Genomic DNA, 17,173 nt, shown 5'->3' with positions numbered 1-17,173 from the left:
AAACGGCCCGAGAACGCCTCCCATTGATTTCAATGGGGGGGCGTCGGCGTCTTTTCCCGCGAGCAGTCAAACTGCCTCGCGGGAAAAAGAAGCGACATGCCCTATCTTCGGGCGCTTCCGCCTCTGACCTCCCATTGACTTCAATGGGAGGCAGAGAAAGCGTATTTCGCGCTGTTTTATGCCCGCGGCGCTCAATGGCCGCGGGCGAAAATCGGCGTGCAGGGAGAGGAAAATCTGCCTCAAAGTTACAAATGGAATTTTGAGGCAGATATTCCTCCCCCAAAATACTCCGTGTGAACATAGCCTTAGACTTGCAGCTCTGATCGCTGTTGGAGTACATTACACTACACACGTAGTGTAATGTACTCCAACTGTCATTGTGACGTAACAGTCACACTGACAGGAAGCCTCGGAGGACCGGTGGAGGCTGCTCCTCCGAGGCTTCTGTACATGGCAACCCGGAGTTCATTGTCTGACCTCCGATTGCCGTGACAAGCATCGGTAGCCCCCACGATCACTTCGTGGGGGCTGCCGATGTGCTTCAAACCCCTTAAATGCGGCGACGGCAATCCGTCGCCGCATTTATGGGGTTAATTGCCGAAATCAGCGGTGATGGTCCGCTGACCGGCAAGGCTGGAGTGTCAGCTGTCAGGGACAGCTGACCTCCCGGATCCCGGACACTGTCCGTTAGGACAGTGTGCGCCGGGAACTACTCCGCAATAGTACGTCTAGATGCGGGAACTAACCCCGCTGCAGGACGTACTATTGCGGCGCAGCGCGGGAAGAGGTTAAAGTAATAAAAGGGTACTTGCAGCCTACTATGGCAACATGGTAAGTATAAAAGACTAGCTGTAAAACCGGCCTATGATTTTCAAAAACAGCTTTTGAAAGAATGTAACATCTGGTCAATTGGATGCAAAAAAAAAAAAAAACAAACGTGAATGTAGTGTTCTGTTTTCAAAGTATTAATAACCGATCTGTTTTGGAACAGATACTAATATATTTTTAACTCCTAATTGGTCTGCCAGTCCTTTTTTTTTTTTTTTTTTTTTTTTATTCATAAAATGTACGTTTTTGGTTTAGAGTCTGAACGATTGTACGTGCATGCAGTCCATTGCAGTGATGCTCGACAATACGTTTCTGTAAAGCCGATTTCCAGCATTTCTGCCTTCATCTTCATGCAGCTGCACACTTCTTTCTAGAAACAACATTGTGAGCATTTATAAAGGCAAACCGAGTAGTAAGGGTAAACCACACACAACCTTTCATTGTGGGAGTTTTGAATATTTCATTCTTCCCAAGCGTTTGCCTACTTGGGCATGGCTTTGCAAGACCACGTTCCATGATTCCCACAGAATCCTTCCATTGCAGAGCCTTTTTTTTTTTTTTTTTTTCTCCAATGGATTTCATTCTGGAATATGGCAGTTTCAGCTGGGTTGTTTAGCAAAATAGATAATTGGCGTGTTGCCTGTAAACTTCTGTTGAGCATTCATTTTCATTTATGATTGTTAACTGGGATTAAGTTGTAGAAATTAGTTGCGAGGATACAATTTACAATTTTTAGTAGAGATCACCATGGTATAGGTAGTCTTGTCTGAATTCTAATATGCTTATTAAAACCTTTTTTTTATTTATTGAAAGCATATTTGGTTTGCTCTTTGTTTTTATATTTGTGCTGTATGTTTTCTAGTTTCTTCTCTCAAATCAAGTTGGGATCAATTCATACAGAGTTTGAATTAGGGCTGGGCGATCATGGCCTGAATCAGTCACGATTAATTGAAAATGTAACCAATTAATGAAGGATTAATTTGACCATTCCCCTTATTTGCATGTCAAGCCATTGAATTATCCCCGGAGCCTGCTGTATAAAAATATGCCCCCGAACATTGTCCCAATAACTGCCCCAACACGGTACAATGTCCCTATAGTGCCTCCCTACACAGTATATTGCTCCCAAAGATTTCCCCACGCAGTATAATGCTCCCATAGCTGCAAAAATAATTCCTTATAGACATGTCCCAGTAGTTCCTAATAAAAACAATATAATAAATACTCCCTTCTGTCTGTTCCCATGACAAATGGCGGAAATACCTCTGCTCCTCCGGTCTGTGCTTTGTGTGGCTCGGCGCAGACAGGCACGACGACGTCCTGGTGTTTCAGCTGCCTTGGTCTGGAGTTATTGTTGGTAGGATTCCTACCATGTTTGAGCAGTGCGAGCATTCCTGTTTCCATACAGGAGGGCTTAGTTGGCCTGCGGCATCCCACTGATTTGTAGCGCTAGGGTCAAACTGCATCCAAGCGGAGGCCAGCATCCGGAGAATGAAGTTTCTGTTATACCTTCACACGAAGGCAGTAGCTCCGTGGTACAGACCATCTCCTGGTTAGGGCAAGGGCGGGGCTGGTGTCGTATGGCATATTGTATGGAAGGACCAGTGGCAGCTACAGATGTGTCCTCCTTTTAACTTCTCCACAAACTCAACGTATTCCGTGATGTGTTTCGCGAGATGGTAAACAAAAATTTGACAAAAAAAGTACCTCCAACGAATGCCACCTGTCGCCAATGGACTACCTTAGTTAAACCGTAAACATTTAGCATGTAATACATATATTTTTTACTGGATTGCGCAATATTGAATTCGTATCATGAAAAATTGTTTTATGTAAGATAAAGATATGGGATTTAACATGGGTCCGTAAATACTGGTGCAATACGGGTCGAATACGTGTGACCAAGGACCCGTATTTACGGGTGGACAAAAATACGGTCGTGTGCATGGGGCCTTAAACTGGATTGTTGAAATAAGCACGTGGAGAATTCTCCTATTTTAAACCTAGCGCTATTATTATAGTATTGTAGTAGTATTATAGTAATATAGTGTTATAGTAGTTCAAATAACTAATTGATTAACAATAATTTTGTATTGTATCAAATTTGAAAGCAACTTCCCATTTTTTTCTCTATGTGGCCCACTTACCCTGCCGAGTTTGAGACCCCTGATCTAGAGCATTGTTTAACAGGCACGATAAATAGTGGATCACGGGATCTTGGAAGGTGAGGTAATAATGTGGAGGGAGCCTATCAGGGCCCGGGCGTCTATTTTTAGGCATTTGTTTAAGGCTGTGTTCACAGGACAGGGTCCCGCCCGAGTGTCGGCCGGTAAAATCGTCCATTTTGCCCGGCCGGTTTGCATAAAGTTTTGCATCCGTTCCGGGCCGGGCAGATCTGGACAGTGACATCAGCGGCAACTCCTGAAGTGGAATCCCCATGTGTTCTTGGATTCCGCTTCAGGAGTTTCCCCTGATGTCACTGCCCGGATATGGACAGGGACATCAAGCGCTCTGTCCATGAGCGGAATCCCCGAAAACACGGGGATTTCGCTCCTTCATGGAGCTAAAGTGGGGCTAGCACATAGCAGAGCGGGGAGATACCTCCCTGCTCTGCTATAGTGGCGTCGCTACAGTAGTAGTAGCAGCTGCTAGCGGCACCATCAGCCATGGAAGGTGTCGCCGGGCCAGGGCGCTTTTAAAGCAATCAGGGGAAGGGAGCCAGCGCAGTGCTCCCTCCACCTGCTGTACACCCCGGCCCTGCCACACAGTGTACAGTGTACAGCCATTCGTCAGAATGGCATAAACTCCTCCTCCTCACATGCACTCTGCGCTGTGAGGAGGAGGAGATAGAGCGCAAGCGACGGAAAACCCGGCCATCACTCGGGACACATTCCGGTGATGGCCGTGTAATACCTGACCCCATAGACTCTCTCTCTCCCATCTCTTCTTCTCTCTTCTCCCTCTCCCTGCCTGCCTATTCCTCATGTACACACATATGACTGCTTATTCTGAAAAGTCACCTAAAATGTTAGCAGCGCTTTAAAATCACTGGAGACTAAGGTACTTTTTATAACTTTATCATATGGCTTAGGTCATCTGGTGATCAGGGATAGAGTGCATTTACGTCACTCTGAACCCCAAACTTCCTTCTCTTATTCTTAAACATATATATCCTTCCTTCCTACATTCCATTTCTGCTTACGTTCTTAGTAAATATATCTTCTTCAGATCATGCTGTGCTTAGAGGACAAGCTTTTTGTCTACTAAGAGGATAACCACGGTTTGCTCAAGCTCACAAGTTATGTACTGTATTTGATTTACATGTTTTAAACACCAGATATTAAGTAACTATCTTCAATGTCATTTCAGCATAATCTGAGACCATGACAACTGAAGCAGCTACAGTTATTGAAGTAAATGGTTCCGAAAACTCTGACACACCGAATGAGCAGGATCCTCAGCCAGCAGAAAACGCAGGAGAGATTACTGATCGCTCTGGGAATAAAAACCCCAGAGAGGCGGAGCAAGCGAACGTAAGTGAATCCCCATCTTCCCCAACCAGTCCTGGGGATAAGAGTCCAGGGAAACAGAAAAAGGAGGCACATGAAGGCAAAAGGATTTCCCGTTTTCTGCCGCCATGGCTAAAGAAGCAAAAATCCCAAAGCCAAATGGAGTCTAAGGAGGAGAGCACTGACAAAATGGATGGTTCAGCTGACGGATCACGTGAATTAGAGAGTGAAGTGAACAATAAAGATGAAATGTCAACAGAAGTTCAGCCTGTGGTGGCTGAGGCAGAAAGTCCTGAGAAATCTTCTGATGCTGGCAATGCAGAGTTACAGGTGTGTAATGCTTTCCATGCGATGCATCCCCTTTGCTCCTTAGTTATATTTACTCCCTACGTAATATAAAAAAACAAAACACATAAATCCGTCAATTGTATATTTGCATAATGTGGAATAAAATAATGGTCAAATATTTTGTAAATGAAATAATACTTTTGGCTTATTTCCCGGATAAAATGGAATTGTGTTTGTTGCCTTTGGCTAAGTTCACATCTGTTTTGTGAATGCCATTTTTCTGTTCTGTCATAGGAACACAAACTAAATTTAAGCTGTGGCTGATTTGTCAAACGACTAACACAAACGGCACCTGACTGACCGCGTCTCTCGTTCTAAATAAGATTTTTTTTTTTTTTAAAAAGTGCTGCATCCTGCACCATTTGTTTCCGTCAAATGTGACGGAATTTGCAATTGAGACTCCTGATGAAGCCTCCATAGCAGTTGTGGACAGTCTTAGTTTTGTTCTCCCAGACTTTCATTACCATGGAGGAACTCCTGAACAATCTTCCCACTTTTGAAGAACCCCTACCTTTCTTGGTGTGGTGGCTTGTGAAGTGTTTTTAGAATTCTTTCTTAACACTATATTCTGGCTTAGGTGTGTTGACTGCTTTGACGAGCATCTTTGATGGGTAGAGCAGTTTGCCACCCCTACTGTAGAAGTGGCAGGTCTTGCTGCTGCTGTTTTCCATGTTATGAGAAACCCTAGGGTTGGGAAAACCGTGCCCTAAAATCTTAGTTATCATAGATTTTATGAAGCGGAAATAATGTGGTTCTCTTCGTCGTCTTCATCCTGATCATAGTTACTTAACTACCTTCTTTCATGGTCATAATCTATCATTTCCTATCTTTAAATATAGTAGAGTATTTCTTTATACAGGACTGATTATGACTGCACGCAATGCAAGTGATGAAGGGTTCATGATCTAAATGAGGCAGCCTAGGAGAGAGCAAGAGTAATGAAAGATTCCTGCATTGTTGACCATCAAGCATAATCTAGGAAAATATTGAAAATCCGGTTTAGGCTATATTCAGACAACAGGTAATGGCCATTGTCAGAACAGTGTAGTTCTATGGCTGTATTCACATGGTCCTTTTTTTTAACGACTGTGAATGCTGGCTATCAGAAAAAAAGACTAGTCCTATTTTTGTCCATATTCACGGCCCCATCAGCTTTTAACGCGTTTTTTTTCAGGAATCAATCCTTGTGACGGTCGTTAAAAACTAATCCTGGCCCTCACAAAAAGACTCCCTGGGCACAGTGCTACTTTAAGCGCTGAGCCTGGGATAGCTCTTGACGTCACTGTACATATATGGCAGGGGATTCTGCTCATGGAAGAGCCCCTAGCGTCACTAGCCATATATAGACCGTGACAACAGGTGCTCCTCCTGGAGCGGAATCCTAGGCCAGAGCGTAGCTGCTGCTCTGGACGGGGATTCCGGTCCTAGAGGGAACCCCAATGGCACGGTCTAGTGTGTGTGTGTGTGTCTCTCTACAGGCTTGGGGGGGGTGTGGTGTGATCTGCATGGTCACTGTGGTGTTTTCAGGGGGTTGGGACAAAAAAAAAACCTGAAATCCATCCGTGTTTTTTATTTTTTGTAACTGCCATGAAAAGCAGTCAGACGGACTTAAAATTATTGAATATTTGGAGACATTGATGCAAAACGGCCATGAAAAACTGATGACAAACGGCCATTAATTAGTTAGTGACTGACCAGAAGTGTTTTTACTTACCAATAGTGATGAATTTAAACTTTTGTCTAGAATCGCCAAACGGAACCCCCATCATGTGATCTCGAAAGCGCAGTAGTTTAAACCTACAGCGTCATCAAACATATGACTTAAAGGGGCCAGCTTAGGAAAGGAGCAGTCAGTGCCAGCCCCCGTTAGGTCACACGGCTAATTTTCTGCTCTCTCTGCAAGATAGAAGTCTAGCGTTTGTCTCCTGTACTGACTGCACATGCTTAATACCTCTGACAATGAAAAAATAATTTTATTATAGCGGGCACGGCTTTCCATTGACAATAGTAATGGTATCCGAGACATTTGGTCTGTGCTGGGCTGGTGGAAAATGCAGGAGTACGTGACTTTATTGGGGAGGACGTACAGAGCTCAGGTGTTGGCAGACTTATTGGTCATATAGTAAAGAGGGCAGACATTAGTCTGCAGAAATCAGAGAGAGTCATGATGGACGTGTGTCTGTCTCTCGATGGACGTGTGTCTGTCTCTCGATGGACGTGTGTCTGTCTCTCGATGGACGTGTGTCTGTCTCTCGATGGACGTGTGTCTGTCTCTCGATGGACGTGTGTCTGTCTCTCGATGGACGTGTCTTTTTTTTTTTTTTTTTTTGTTCTCAACTGTACTAACTATGCTGGTACATGTAGTGCCTAAGCGGCCAAGTCCTGCCTTCGAACAGGAAGTGCCGTTTAAGACACGATATCGGGGGGTAAGTTACTGCTACTAAAATGTATTTATTAGATGGGTAGATAGATGGATAAGGAGGTATTCATACTAGCGAAGCATTTCAGATCTGTTAGGGCTTTTTTTGTTTTTTTTGTTTGGTGACCGCATGAAACCCCCTTTAAGAGTGGTTTATCTAAGCGCAGAATGTTTTTTCTTTTACTATATTTGAGTTTTCTGAGCAAATTGCAGTCGTTATATATAAAAAACTAATTTCATTTAGCAAATGCTTTAGGCATGGTGTTAGGAGCTGCCATCTGCCAAATAAGGTGTCACTCAGGCTTCATTCAAAATCCCTAACAAGAACAAACTGCTCACATAGCCTATGATGTATGGGGAAACCCAGCGTGTAGACCCTGGGCTCCTATCCGCCACTGTCTCAACCAGTAATTTGTAAAATATTCGACCCTGATTGTACAAAACACAACTATAGGCACTGTATTTTGTTGTGTTTTTGATCATCCAATTTTAGTCAGTTTTAATTTGTTTCTTTTGCTTACAGTTGTCTATAGAGGAGAACAAAGAGCTCGAAACACAAAAGCTCGATGAAAAAGAACACAAGCAAGAAGAGGAAAAAGACAAGAAAGTAGATAAAGAGATAAAGGAGAAGCTTCCAGCTGAGATTAAGGAGATTCCCTCTAAATCCCCCAAAAAAGTGAAAACTGTCCCATGTAAAGTGATCTTGTTAGATAAAACGGAATACAGCTGTGAAATAGAGGTAGGTACTAAGATAATCTATATCCTAACTCTATGGCTACTCTACTCTCACTTGAAAGCTATTTTTTTAAGAGCAGATTTCACCGCCACACTTTTTGGTGGTCTGTTTTTGCAAATGTGATGTACTGCATTAGCCATTATGATATCTGCTGTATTTGAAGTGTACTTCAAATTCTAAGTTAAACATAACGTGATGATCGTATGTAAATAAGTTTTTGTCACATACTTTTATTTATAACAGTGGCTCCGTACTTCATATGGATGTCTAGGAGACAGAACTCTTTTTCTTCCAGCTAGATTTTTTTTCCTTTACATTGAATGAGCATTGGTCTGTTTGCTGTTTCCATTACAGGAAGAAGATAAATCTTGAAGTATTATGGAAGACTTAATCTGTTAGTGACCGCCAATACGCCTTTTCATAGCACTCACTAATGGGCTTTTTCCCGATTCACACGCCTTTTCACGGCGCTGCATCGGAATAAATAAACAGAGCAGGGAGGCGTTAAATCTACCTGCTCTCAGCTACCTCTGGTAGCAGCCCTTCTCGAATGGGCGAAATCTATATCCGTATCGATCTCGCCAGTTTAACCCCTCAGATGCAGTGCTCAATAGCGAGCGCCGCATCTGAGTGGTTTTGGAGAGAAGGAGGGAGCGCCCTCTCTCACCCCACCGGCACCCTGAGTAAGATCTAAGATCGCAGGGTGTAGGTGGTTTCTATGGCAGCCGGGGGGCCTAATAAAGGCCCCCAGGTCTGCCACTAGTTTATGCCTGCTAGGCCATGCCAGCAGCATGGCCTAGCAGATGCCGGTCTGTTTTAGACATACAGGCACTAATACACTGGAATACAAAAGTATTGCAGTGTATTATAAATGCGATCGGAGGATCGCATAGTGAAGTCCCCTAGTGGGACTAGTAGATAAGTAAAATGTAATTTAAAAAAACAAAGTGTAAAAAAAAATGTAAAACCCACATTTCCTCCTTACAAAAATGCTTAATTATTAAAAAAAGTTGCACATATGTAATATCGCTGCGTCCGTAACGACTCCAATTATAAAGTTATTACGTTATTTAACCCGCACGTTCAACGCCTTAAAAAATTGCTGTTTTCTGTGAATCCTGCCTTAAAAAAACATTAAGTCGTATGAACTCCAAAATGGTACCAATAAAAACTACAAGTCGTCACGCAAAAAAAAAAAAAGCCATCATACAACTGCATCGGCAGAAAAATAAAGAAGTTATGGCTCTTGAAATATGGGGACACACAAACAAATAGTTTTGAAAATAATGTTTTTACTGTGTAAAAGTGGTAAAGCATACAAAATCTATATAAATTTGGTATTGTTGCAATTGTAACAGCCCGCTGAATAAAGTTAGTGTTATTTATACAACAATTTGGGATGCAAAAGTGTGACGAAATTGCTGTTTGTTTTTTTCTATTCCTCCCCAATAAAGTTAATAGTTAAGTTCTATGTACCCCAAAATGGTGCTATTAAAAAATACTTGTCCCGCAGAAAACAAGACCTTATACAGCTATGTTGGCGCAAAAATAAAAAAGTTATAGCTCTTTGAAGGAGATTGATGGAGAAATTTAAAAAATAGCTTGGTCATTAACCCTTTCAGGACCGAGCTCATTTTGGCCTTCAGGACCCGCCCCATTTTTTTCAAATCTGACGCGTCAATTTATCTGGTAATAACTCTGGAATTCTTTTGCCTATCCAAGCGGTTCTGAGATTATCTCGTGACATATTGAAAAATTTGGTCAATGAATTCATTGCTTATTTGTGAAAAACACCAACATTTCAAGAAAATTTGCTAAAATTATGATTTTCTTAATTTTAAATGTATTTGCTTGTAAAGCAGATAGTAATACCACACAAAATAGTTATTTCACATATTCCATATGTCTACTTTATATTTGCATTGTTTTTTGAACATCGTTTTATTTTTCTAGGACGTTACAAGGCTTAGAACTTTAGCAGCAATTTCTCACATTTTCAAGAAAATTTCAAAAGGCTATTTTTCAAGGACAAGTTCAGTTCTGCAGTGGCTTTGAGGGCCTTATGTACTAGATAGCCCAATAAATCACCCCATATTAAAAACTGCACAGCTCAAAGTATTCAAAACCGCATTTAGAAAGTTTCTTAAACCTTTAGGCGTTTCACAGGTATTAAAGCAAAGTAGAGGGGAAATGTACAAATTGTTATATTTTTTTCTGAAATTCATTTGTAATACATTTTCTTCTGTACCACAGAAGATTTTACCAGAGAAACGCAACTCAATATTTATTTCCCAGATTCTGCAGTTTTTAGAAATATCCCGCGTGCAGCTCTAGCGTGTTACTGGACTGAAACACAGGACTCTGAAGCAAAGGAGCACCTAGTGGATTTTGGGGCCTCCTTTTTTTTTTTTTTTCGAATATATTTTAAGCACCATGTTTGGTTTCAAGAGGTCTTGTGGGGCCACAACAGTGGAAATCCCCCAAAAGTGACCCGGTTTTGGAAACTCCACACCTCAGGGAATTTATCTAGGGGTATAGTTAGCATCTTGACCCGACAGATCTTTTGCTATATTTATTGGAGTTTGTCTGTGAAAGTGAAAATCTACTTTTTTTCCTGTTAAAATATAAAAAAAAATAAGGAATAAAGAATAAAAAGCACCCCAAAATTTGTAAAGCTACTTCTCCCGATTACAGCAAATGTGCTACTAAACTGTTTGTACCCACAGCAGCGCTCAGAAGGGAAGGAGCGCCATTTGGATTTTGGTGCACAGATTTTGCTGGAATAGTTTTCAGTGCCATATCGCATTTGCAACACCATGGAGGGACCAAAACAGTGGAAACCCCCAAAAGTCACCCCATTTTGGTGACTAGACCCCTCAAGGAATTTTTCTAGGGGCATAGTTAGCATTTTGACACCACAGTTTCTTTTGCTGAATTTAGTGGAATTAGAACGTGAAAATTAAAATCTGAAATTTGTCCTGATTACAGCAATATGCCATATGAGGTAATAAACTGCTGTTTGGACCCACGGCAGGACTCAGTAGGGAAGGAGCAATATTTGGCTTTTGGAGCTCAAATTTAGCTGGAATTGTTTTTGGGTGTCATGTTGCATTTTCAAAGTCCCTGAGGTACCAAAACAGTGGAAACGCCCCAAACCTGAACCCATTTGGAAAACTACACCCCTTAAGGAATCTATCTATGCTGTTTCAGTAGAAATTAATTAACCCCTTCAGGACTGATCCATTTTTTTTCTTTTACATTTTAGTTTTTCCCTCCCCGCTTTCCAAGAGCCATAACTTTTTTTTATTTTTCCATCAGTAGAGTGGTGTGAGGGCTTATTTTTTGTGGGTGGAGTAGTACTTTCTAGTGACCCCATTTAAAGTACCATTTAATGTACTGGGAAACGGAAAATAAAATTCTTTGCAGGCTGAAATTGGAAAAAGCTGCGATTCCTCCATTTTACTACTAACTGTTAAAAAAACAAAACGTTTTGTTTTACCACGTTCAGGGAGGCATCAGTTATTGAATTTTTTGGTCGATCGAGCGGTGTGAGGGCTTATTTTTTGCGAGATGAGCTGTAGTTTTTATTGGTACCATTTTTATTTTTTTTTAATTTTTTTTTTATTTTTTTTACGGCGTTCACCGTGCGGGTTAAATAATGTAATTTATAGTCGGGGTCGTTACGGACGCGGTGATACCAAATATGTGTAACTTTTTAACTTTATTTTGTTTTTTTAATAGTAAAGCAGTTTGTAAGGGGAAAAGCTGGGTTTTTCATTTTTTTTTTTACATTTTTTTTTTTTAATTAACTTTATTAAACTTTTTTTTCACTTTTTTACTAGTCCCATTAGGGGACTATAATATGCGATTCTGCGATCGCATTTATAATACACTGCAATACTTTTGTATTGCAGTGTATTACTGCCTGTCCGTTTGAAACGGACAGGCATCTGCTAGGTCATGCCTGCGGCATGATCTAGCAGGCATTCAGTCCAGGCAGACCTGGGGGCCTTTATTAGACCCCCGGCTGCCATTAGAGAAACAGACACTCTGCGATCGTATCGACGGGTGTCGGTGGGGGAGAGAGGGAGCTCCCTCCCTCTCTCCAAAACCACTCAGATGCGGTGCTCGCTATTGAGCACCGCATCTGAGGGGTTAAACGTGTGAGATCGATACTAATATCGATCTCACATGGCAGAGCAGGGACGCTCCCAGCCCTCAGCTGTTTACTTATTCCGATGCCGCGACGTAAAAAGTCTATGGCATCGGAATAAGGCCCGTTAGTGACCGACGTAGAAACACGATGGGCCGGTCACTAACGGGTTAACCATATAAACATTGCTCTTGCTACTGATGTGGCCGCGATATTAGTCGAGATCAAAGCAGAGGAAGATTTCCACGCTCTTTTCAGTAGCCCGTCTGCCTTTCGGTCCATGGCGTCCTTCAACTGAGAGGAATCTTCAAATGGGATAGCGTTTTTTTTTAGCAACCCTAGCTACTGGGACATCTACTTTTGGGATCTCATTCCAAGGTTTAGTGTCTTCTGAATCAAAGAGAAGTCTGTTTTTAAAATCTCTTGAAATGAAGAGCCTTTTTTCTGAATCCTCCCATTCAGTTGTCACCATTCTTTTGAGATTTTCGTTTACCGGAAAAACCTTAGTTTTCTTTTCGTTAGACCTCCAAACATCTCATCCTGGATGGTATGTGGTTGGTCTTCTTCGGGAAGTAGCAAAGTGTGGAAGACCACCTATCACACAGTATGGTAGACAGATCACATAGGTGTGCACCACCCAGTAAAGCTATATGTATGAGGAAAGGGAAAGGGAGAAAGTATGTGATCTGTAATAATATTTAACTTTTATTAATATGCATTAAAAAAGAGATAAATTATAAAAATCCTAGGTGCAAGAGGTATGTGCGAGTGACCCCCATACTCGCATACCTAGGCTAAATAAATTGGGATATGTTTATTATGATTGTCAAAAGTGTTCATGCGAAGAACACATGATGTGCTGAGCTTGCAGATTTATTGTGAATTGTAAAGTGGCAATACAGCAGGGTTGAGCAATGTAACCTGCTGTACCACTATGTAGTTGCACTCCACTGCAGTGTGGTGTGAACAGGAGCCTGCAAGCAGCGCCCTAAGCTGTATGTCTATTGCGCTGGAGCAAGAACACAAATCACAGCCCGAGACTGCACTGCTATGGAATACTAGAAACCATAACAATGATGCTATGGTGTGACAAACTGTTTGAAAAGCAACAATTTTATTATAAACAAACAGTGAAAGCAATATGAAGTAGCGGTGTGTTGTTTTTGAATTACACTGGTTGGATACATAAGAGCCACTCGTGCCTGCAGTCTCCTGCAGAGCATGACATGCTGTCAGAGTGGGTGTCCCAGCGCACCTTCATATGTGTCTGCCGCAGTACGTGTGAATGACAGCATGCAGCTGCACTCTCACGCCGCTGTCCCTGGTTATCGGGGCGGCAGCGTGGAGATCAGCTGTGTTTCCCTGAATGTGCCCGCGCCCAGTAGTCAACTGAGACGCGGCACTAACTCTATACCAGAGCACAGGTCCACTGTAGGTGGACCTGATTACACATGTAGCCCTGTCCCGTGTTGGAACGGAGTGGGCAGCATAGAGGGAGCCGCGCGGCAGTTACACCGGCGATCAGACAGGAGCGGCGGCTGAGAGATATAACACAACCAGCCGCTCGTGTTATGACAGCCGGGTGCGCCGCACTAGCAGCACAGTCGTGCTGTAGGCTGTGATTCCCTGAATGTGCCCGCGTCCAGTAATCAACTGAGACGCGGCACTAGCTCTATACCAGAGTTCAGGTCCACTATAGGTGGACCTGATTACACATGTAGCCCTGTCCCGTGTTGGAACGGAGTTTGCAGCATAGAGGGAGCTGCGCGGCAGTTACACCGGCGGTCAGACAGGAGCGGCGGCTGGGAGAAATAACACAACCTGCCGCTCGTGTTATGACAGCTGGGTACGCCGCACTAGCAGCACAGTCGCGCTGCAGGCTATCAGTTATCAGCCAGGTATTGCGGAGAGCAGTAGCAGATATGAATCAATTAGCCTGAGAAGGCAGCCCAAGCCATGTATTGCACCAAGGACAGTTAAAAAGAATGAGCACCCGACGCGCGTTTCGCCAGCATTCTGGCTTCTTCTAGGGGTCTTCGGGAATATCCATGGTTTCCCGTTTTGCCTGAATTAAGGTATCAGACATCTTGGAAGAGAAGACATTTTTTTTCTCTTGAGTGGATGAAGTTGAAGGCAAGAGTTCCTCTCCTTCTAACTCACCCTCCGATAGGTAATAACACTCCTGCTCCGAGTCAGACCCCTGAGAAGGACAATATTTTTGATCCACTTCAATCCGTGGTCTTTTTGCCCGGGAGTGTGAGGGAGTTTCTTGAGGAGGTTCGAGGGAGGCTACTGACTGACTCACTTCTTCACGAATCATAGCCCTAAGTTCAGACATAAACGTTGGTTGTTCCTCTTTTAGTATTTTTGCTGTACAATCCTGACACAATTGTTTCCTATGTGACTCTGGCAATTTTTTTGCACAAGTCGCACGTTTTTTAACCTTCTTTTTATCAGTTTGTCTCTGAGAGGAATCTTTATCCTAGAGAAAACAGAAGGTAGGTAAAATATGGTGTGCATACATAAGGAGTCATAACCCTTACCCCAAGGATGAGACTCACGTGACCCTGTGACATATCTGGAGTTCCGTCAGGACGAGGAAGTTCCATACCGCGATAGGTAACAGGCAATTCAATATGCAATCCACAAAATCAATCCAAGTTAGAGGTATCAGCTTTAACTACATACCTGTGCGTGTCCCTTTTAAATGCGGGCGTTTTGAATTTCCCGCCTTCCAAGATTGCCGCGGACCGGAAGTAGCCCGACGTCATTTCTGGTCGGCTATTCGTTGAGGTGTAGCCGCTCATAGCCGGCGACTGAGGCCTGCTATGCGGCGCAGCGAGGATCCCTGCCGGTGCGTCCAAACCTATGGAGCTGCCGGTCCCCGCCTGGTCACGCGGCCAGGCCGAAGCCTGCTTGGGAATCCCGAACCCCACACACTACCGGAACCCTGCCTAGGATTCCTCCGGTAGGTGTCTTAGGTTGGGAGCTAAGGGACCTCTCGTTCGAGGGGTGTTAGCCTAGGCTTTAGGGGGAAGAGAATGGGGAGTGCACGGACCCCCCCGATCTTGCCCCCCTGCCCGAGATTTTTTTCCCCCTGCAGTAACACAGGAGCGACATCTCTCTGCTCCTGACCCTGTAGGGACAGGAAGAACACTGGCAAGTGGGTGGTGGGAGGGGCCTTTTAACCTCTCGGTCTTCCTGTCCCTACAGAGGTCAATAGGGCAACCTCCTGTGGTGCTGTCATGAGGGATGTACTGGAAAATGCTTTTTTTCTGATAACTTAACTTGTTTTTACACTTTTATGAAACTTGTTTTTATTTTCTTTTTTTACTTGTTTTACTTGAAGACCTGCAGCACTGATAGCTGCTATAATACATTACACTACCTAGGTAGTGTAATGTATTATAAACTGTCAGTGTGACGCTACGGGCGGATTTACACGAGCGTGTGCATTTTGCGCACGCAAAAACTGGCGTTTTGTGAGCGCAAAAGGCGCTTAACAGCTCCGTGTCATGTTCATATGGTGCGCGGCTGCGTGCTTTTTGCGCAGCCGCCATCATTGACACTCCGTTTGGATGTTTGTAAACAGTGGTGCTTTTCTGTTTACATTCATTCTTTTACTGCTGTTGCGCGAATAACGACCGTCCCACGGAAGTGCTTCCGTGTGGCGCGTGGGATTTTCACGCACCCATTGACTTCAATGGTTGCGTGATGCTCGAAAAACGCTGAAATATAGGACATGTCGTGAGTTTTACGCAGCGGACTCACGCTGCGCAAAAATCAGACAGTCTGCCCTGCCCCATAGACTTGCATAGGTCCGTGCCACACGCGTGAAAAACACGCCGGTGGCACGGACGTATTACACGTTCGTGTAAATCCGCCCTGAGACTGACACTGACAGGAAGCCTATGAGGACCGGCCTCCGGCTGGTCCTCATAGGCTGCCGTGCATGGCAGACCCGGAGGTTGTTGTATGGCCTCCGGTTTTGCCATGCAACCGACTGCAGCACCCGCAATTGGTCCCCAGGAAAGTTTGTCGTAGCAACACACTTTCCAGTTCGTTGCTACAACAAACTTTCCCAGCGATCACATGATTAGGACCTGAGCCAATTCGGTCCCGATCATGTCTCATAACAGCGGGTGTCAGTCCTACTCTGAGACACCTGGATCGCCCTTTTAACACCTAACGTGAATTCACGTTGGTGCTGCACAGAGCCCAGCAAGCTCCGACGTGAATTTACTGCCGTCGGGAAGTGGTTAAGGCCTAAAATAGGCTAGTCACTAAGGGGTTAAAGCTTCTGTCATAAGAACATGCTCTCCTACTTGAAGGCAGTATATTATGAAGACCTGTCCGCTGGGCTATTCTACAAAACAGTACAAAAAGATATAGTGAAAAAATACAGCATCAATATTCATGAACATAGCGCTCCCTTAACCTCTTCCCGTCCACTCGCTAATGATAATGGTGGCTGAGGTTTCTGCCTGTATACGCAGTGGTCGTCAATCAACATTAATAGGACACAGAGGTAGGGGTGTGCATATAGCTGTAAATTATGTGTATTTTCGATATCAAATAGAAGGCGAAGCAGCACTAAAAATCAAATGGGCTTATTCAGCCAATATCCAATACAACGTTTCACCTTCTCTATGAACATGTTTTCAGGCTTGAAAATGCCTTCATAGAGAAGGTGATATTGGATGAATAAACCCATTTGATTTTGAGTGCTGCTTCGCCTTCTATTTGATATCTATCGTACAAGGAGGGGTCACTCTTTGGTATGAAGCTTAGTACCGGCCTTGCTGGCGTGAAATCAGTCCTGCTCCAACTTCTGTTTTCTTATGTGTATTTTGAGTTCTGTGGGGTCCGAGGAGTATACCCAGTAGGGATAATGGAAAGGCTGCAGAGGGAGCTAGATGTTAAGAAGTATACCACAAAGTTCTGCTTTTATTTTGAGAGCAGACCAATATTTTAAAATCCTATATATCTTAAAGGGAATGTGTTGCTAGCAAAACATGTTTTTTTTTTTTTTTTTTTAGTTAAACAATAAGTGTGTAGGTGATTAAACATTGTTCTAATTTTTTTTATTTTTTTGACGAGTCAGGAAATATTATAAATTGGATTCAATTTATAATATTTCCCAGCACTGTTCACTAGATGGAGCAATTCCCAAAATTGCA

The 17,173-nt window shown here is 43.3% G+C and overlaps 1 protein-coding gene across 11 annotated transcripts in view; it reads left to right on the top strand.

Annotated features, from left to right (window-relative positions):
- Positions 1 to 17,173, top strand: part of EPB41L2 (erythrocyte membrane protein band 4.1 like 2) — a 192,063-nt gene that overhangs the window by 48,139 nt on the left and 126,751 nt on the right. For all 11 annotated transcript variants that reach the window (XM_075862372.1, XM_075862376.1, XM_075862373.1 and 8 more), the window contains exons 2-3: positions 4,198 to 4,667; positions 7,628 to 7,843. In XM_075862372.1, the coding sequence (XP_075718487.1) occupies positions 4,212 to 4,667; positions 7,628 to 7,843 (672 nt within the window). In that variant the 5' untranslated portion in view covers positions 4,198 to 4,211. The remainder of the gene's footprint in view (positions 1 to 4,197; positions 4,668 to 7,627; positions 7,844 to 17,173) is intronic.

Source organism: Rhinoderma darwinii, chromosome 4 (genome assembly GCF_050947455.1).
Source record: "Rhinoderma darwinii isolate aRhiDar2 chromosome 4, aRhiDar2.hap1, whole genome shotgun sequence".
Classification (NCBI taxonomy): Eukaryota; Metazoa; Chordata; class Amphibia; order Anura; family Rhinodermatidae; genus Rhinoderma; species Rhinoderma darwinii.
This window is presented reverse-complemented; position numbering and strand designations above follow the sequence as displayed.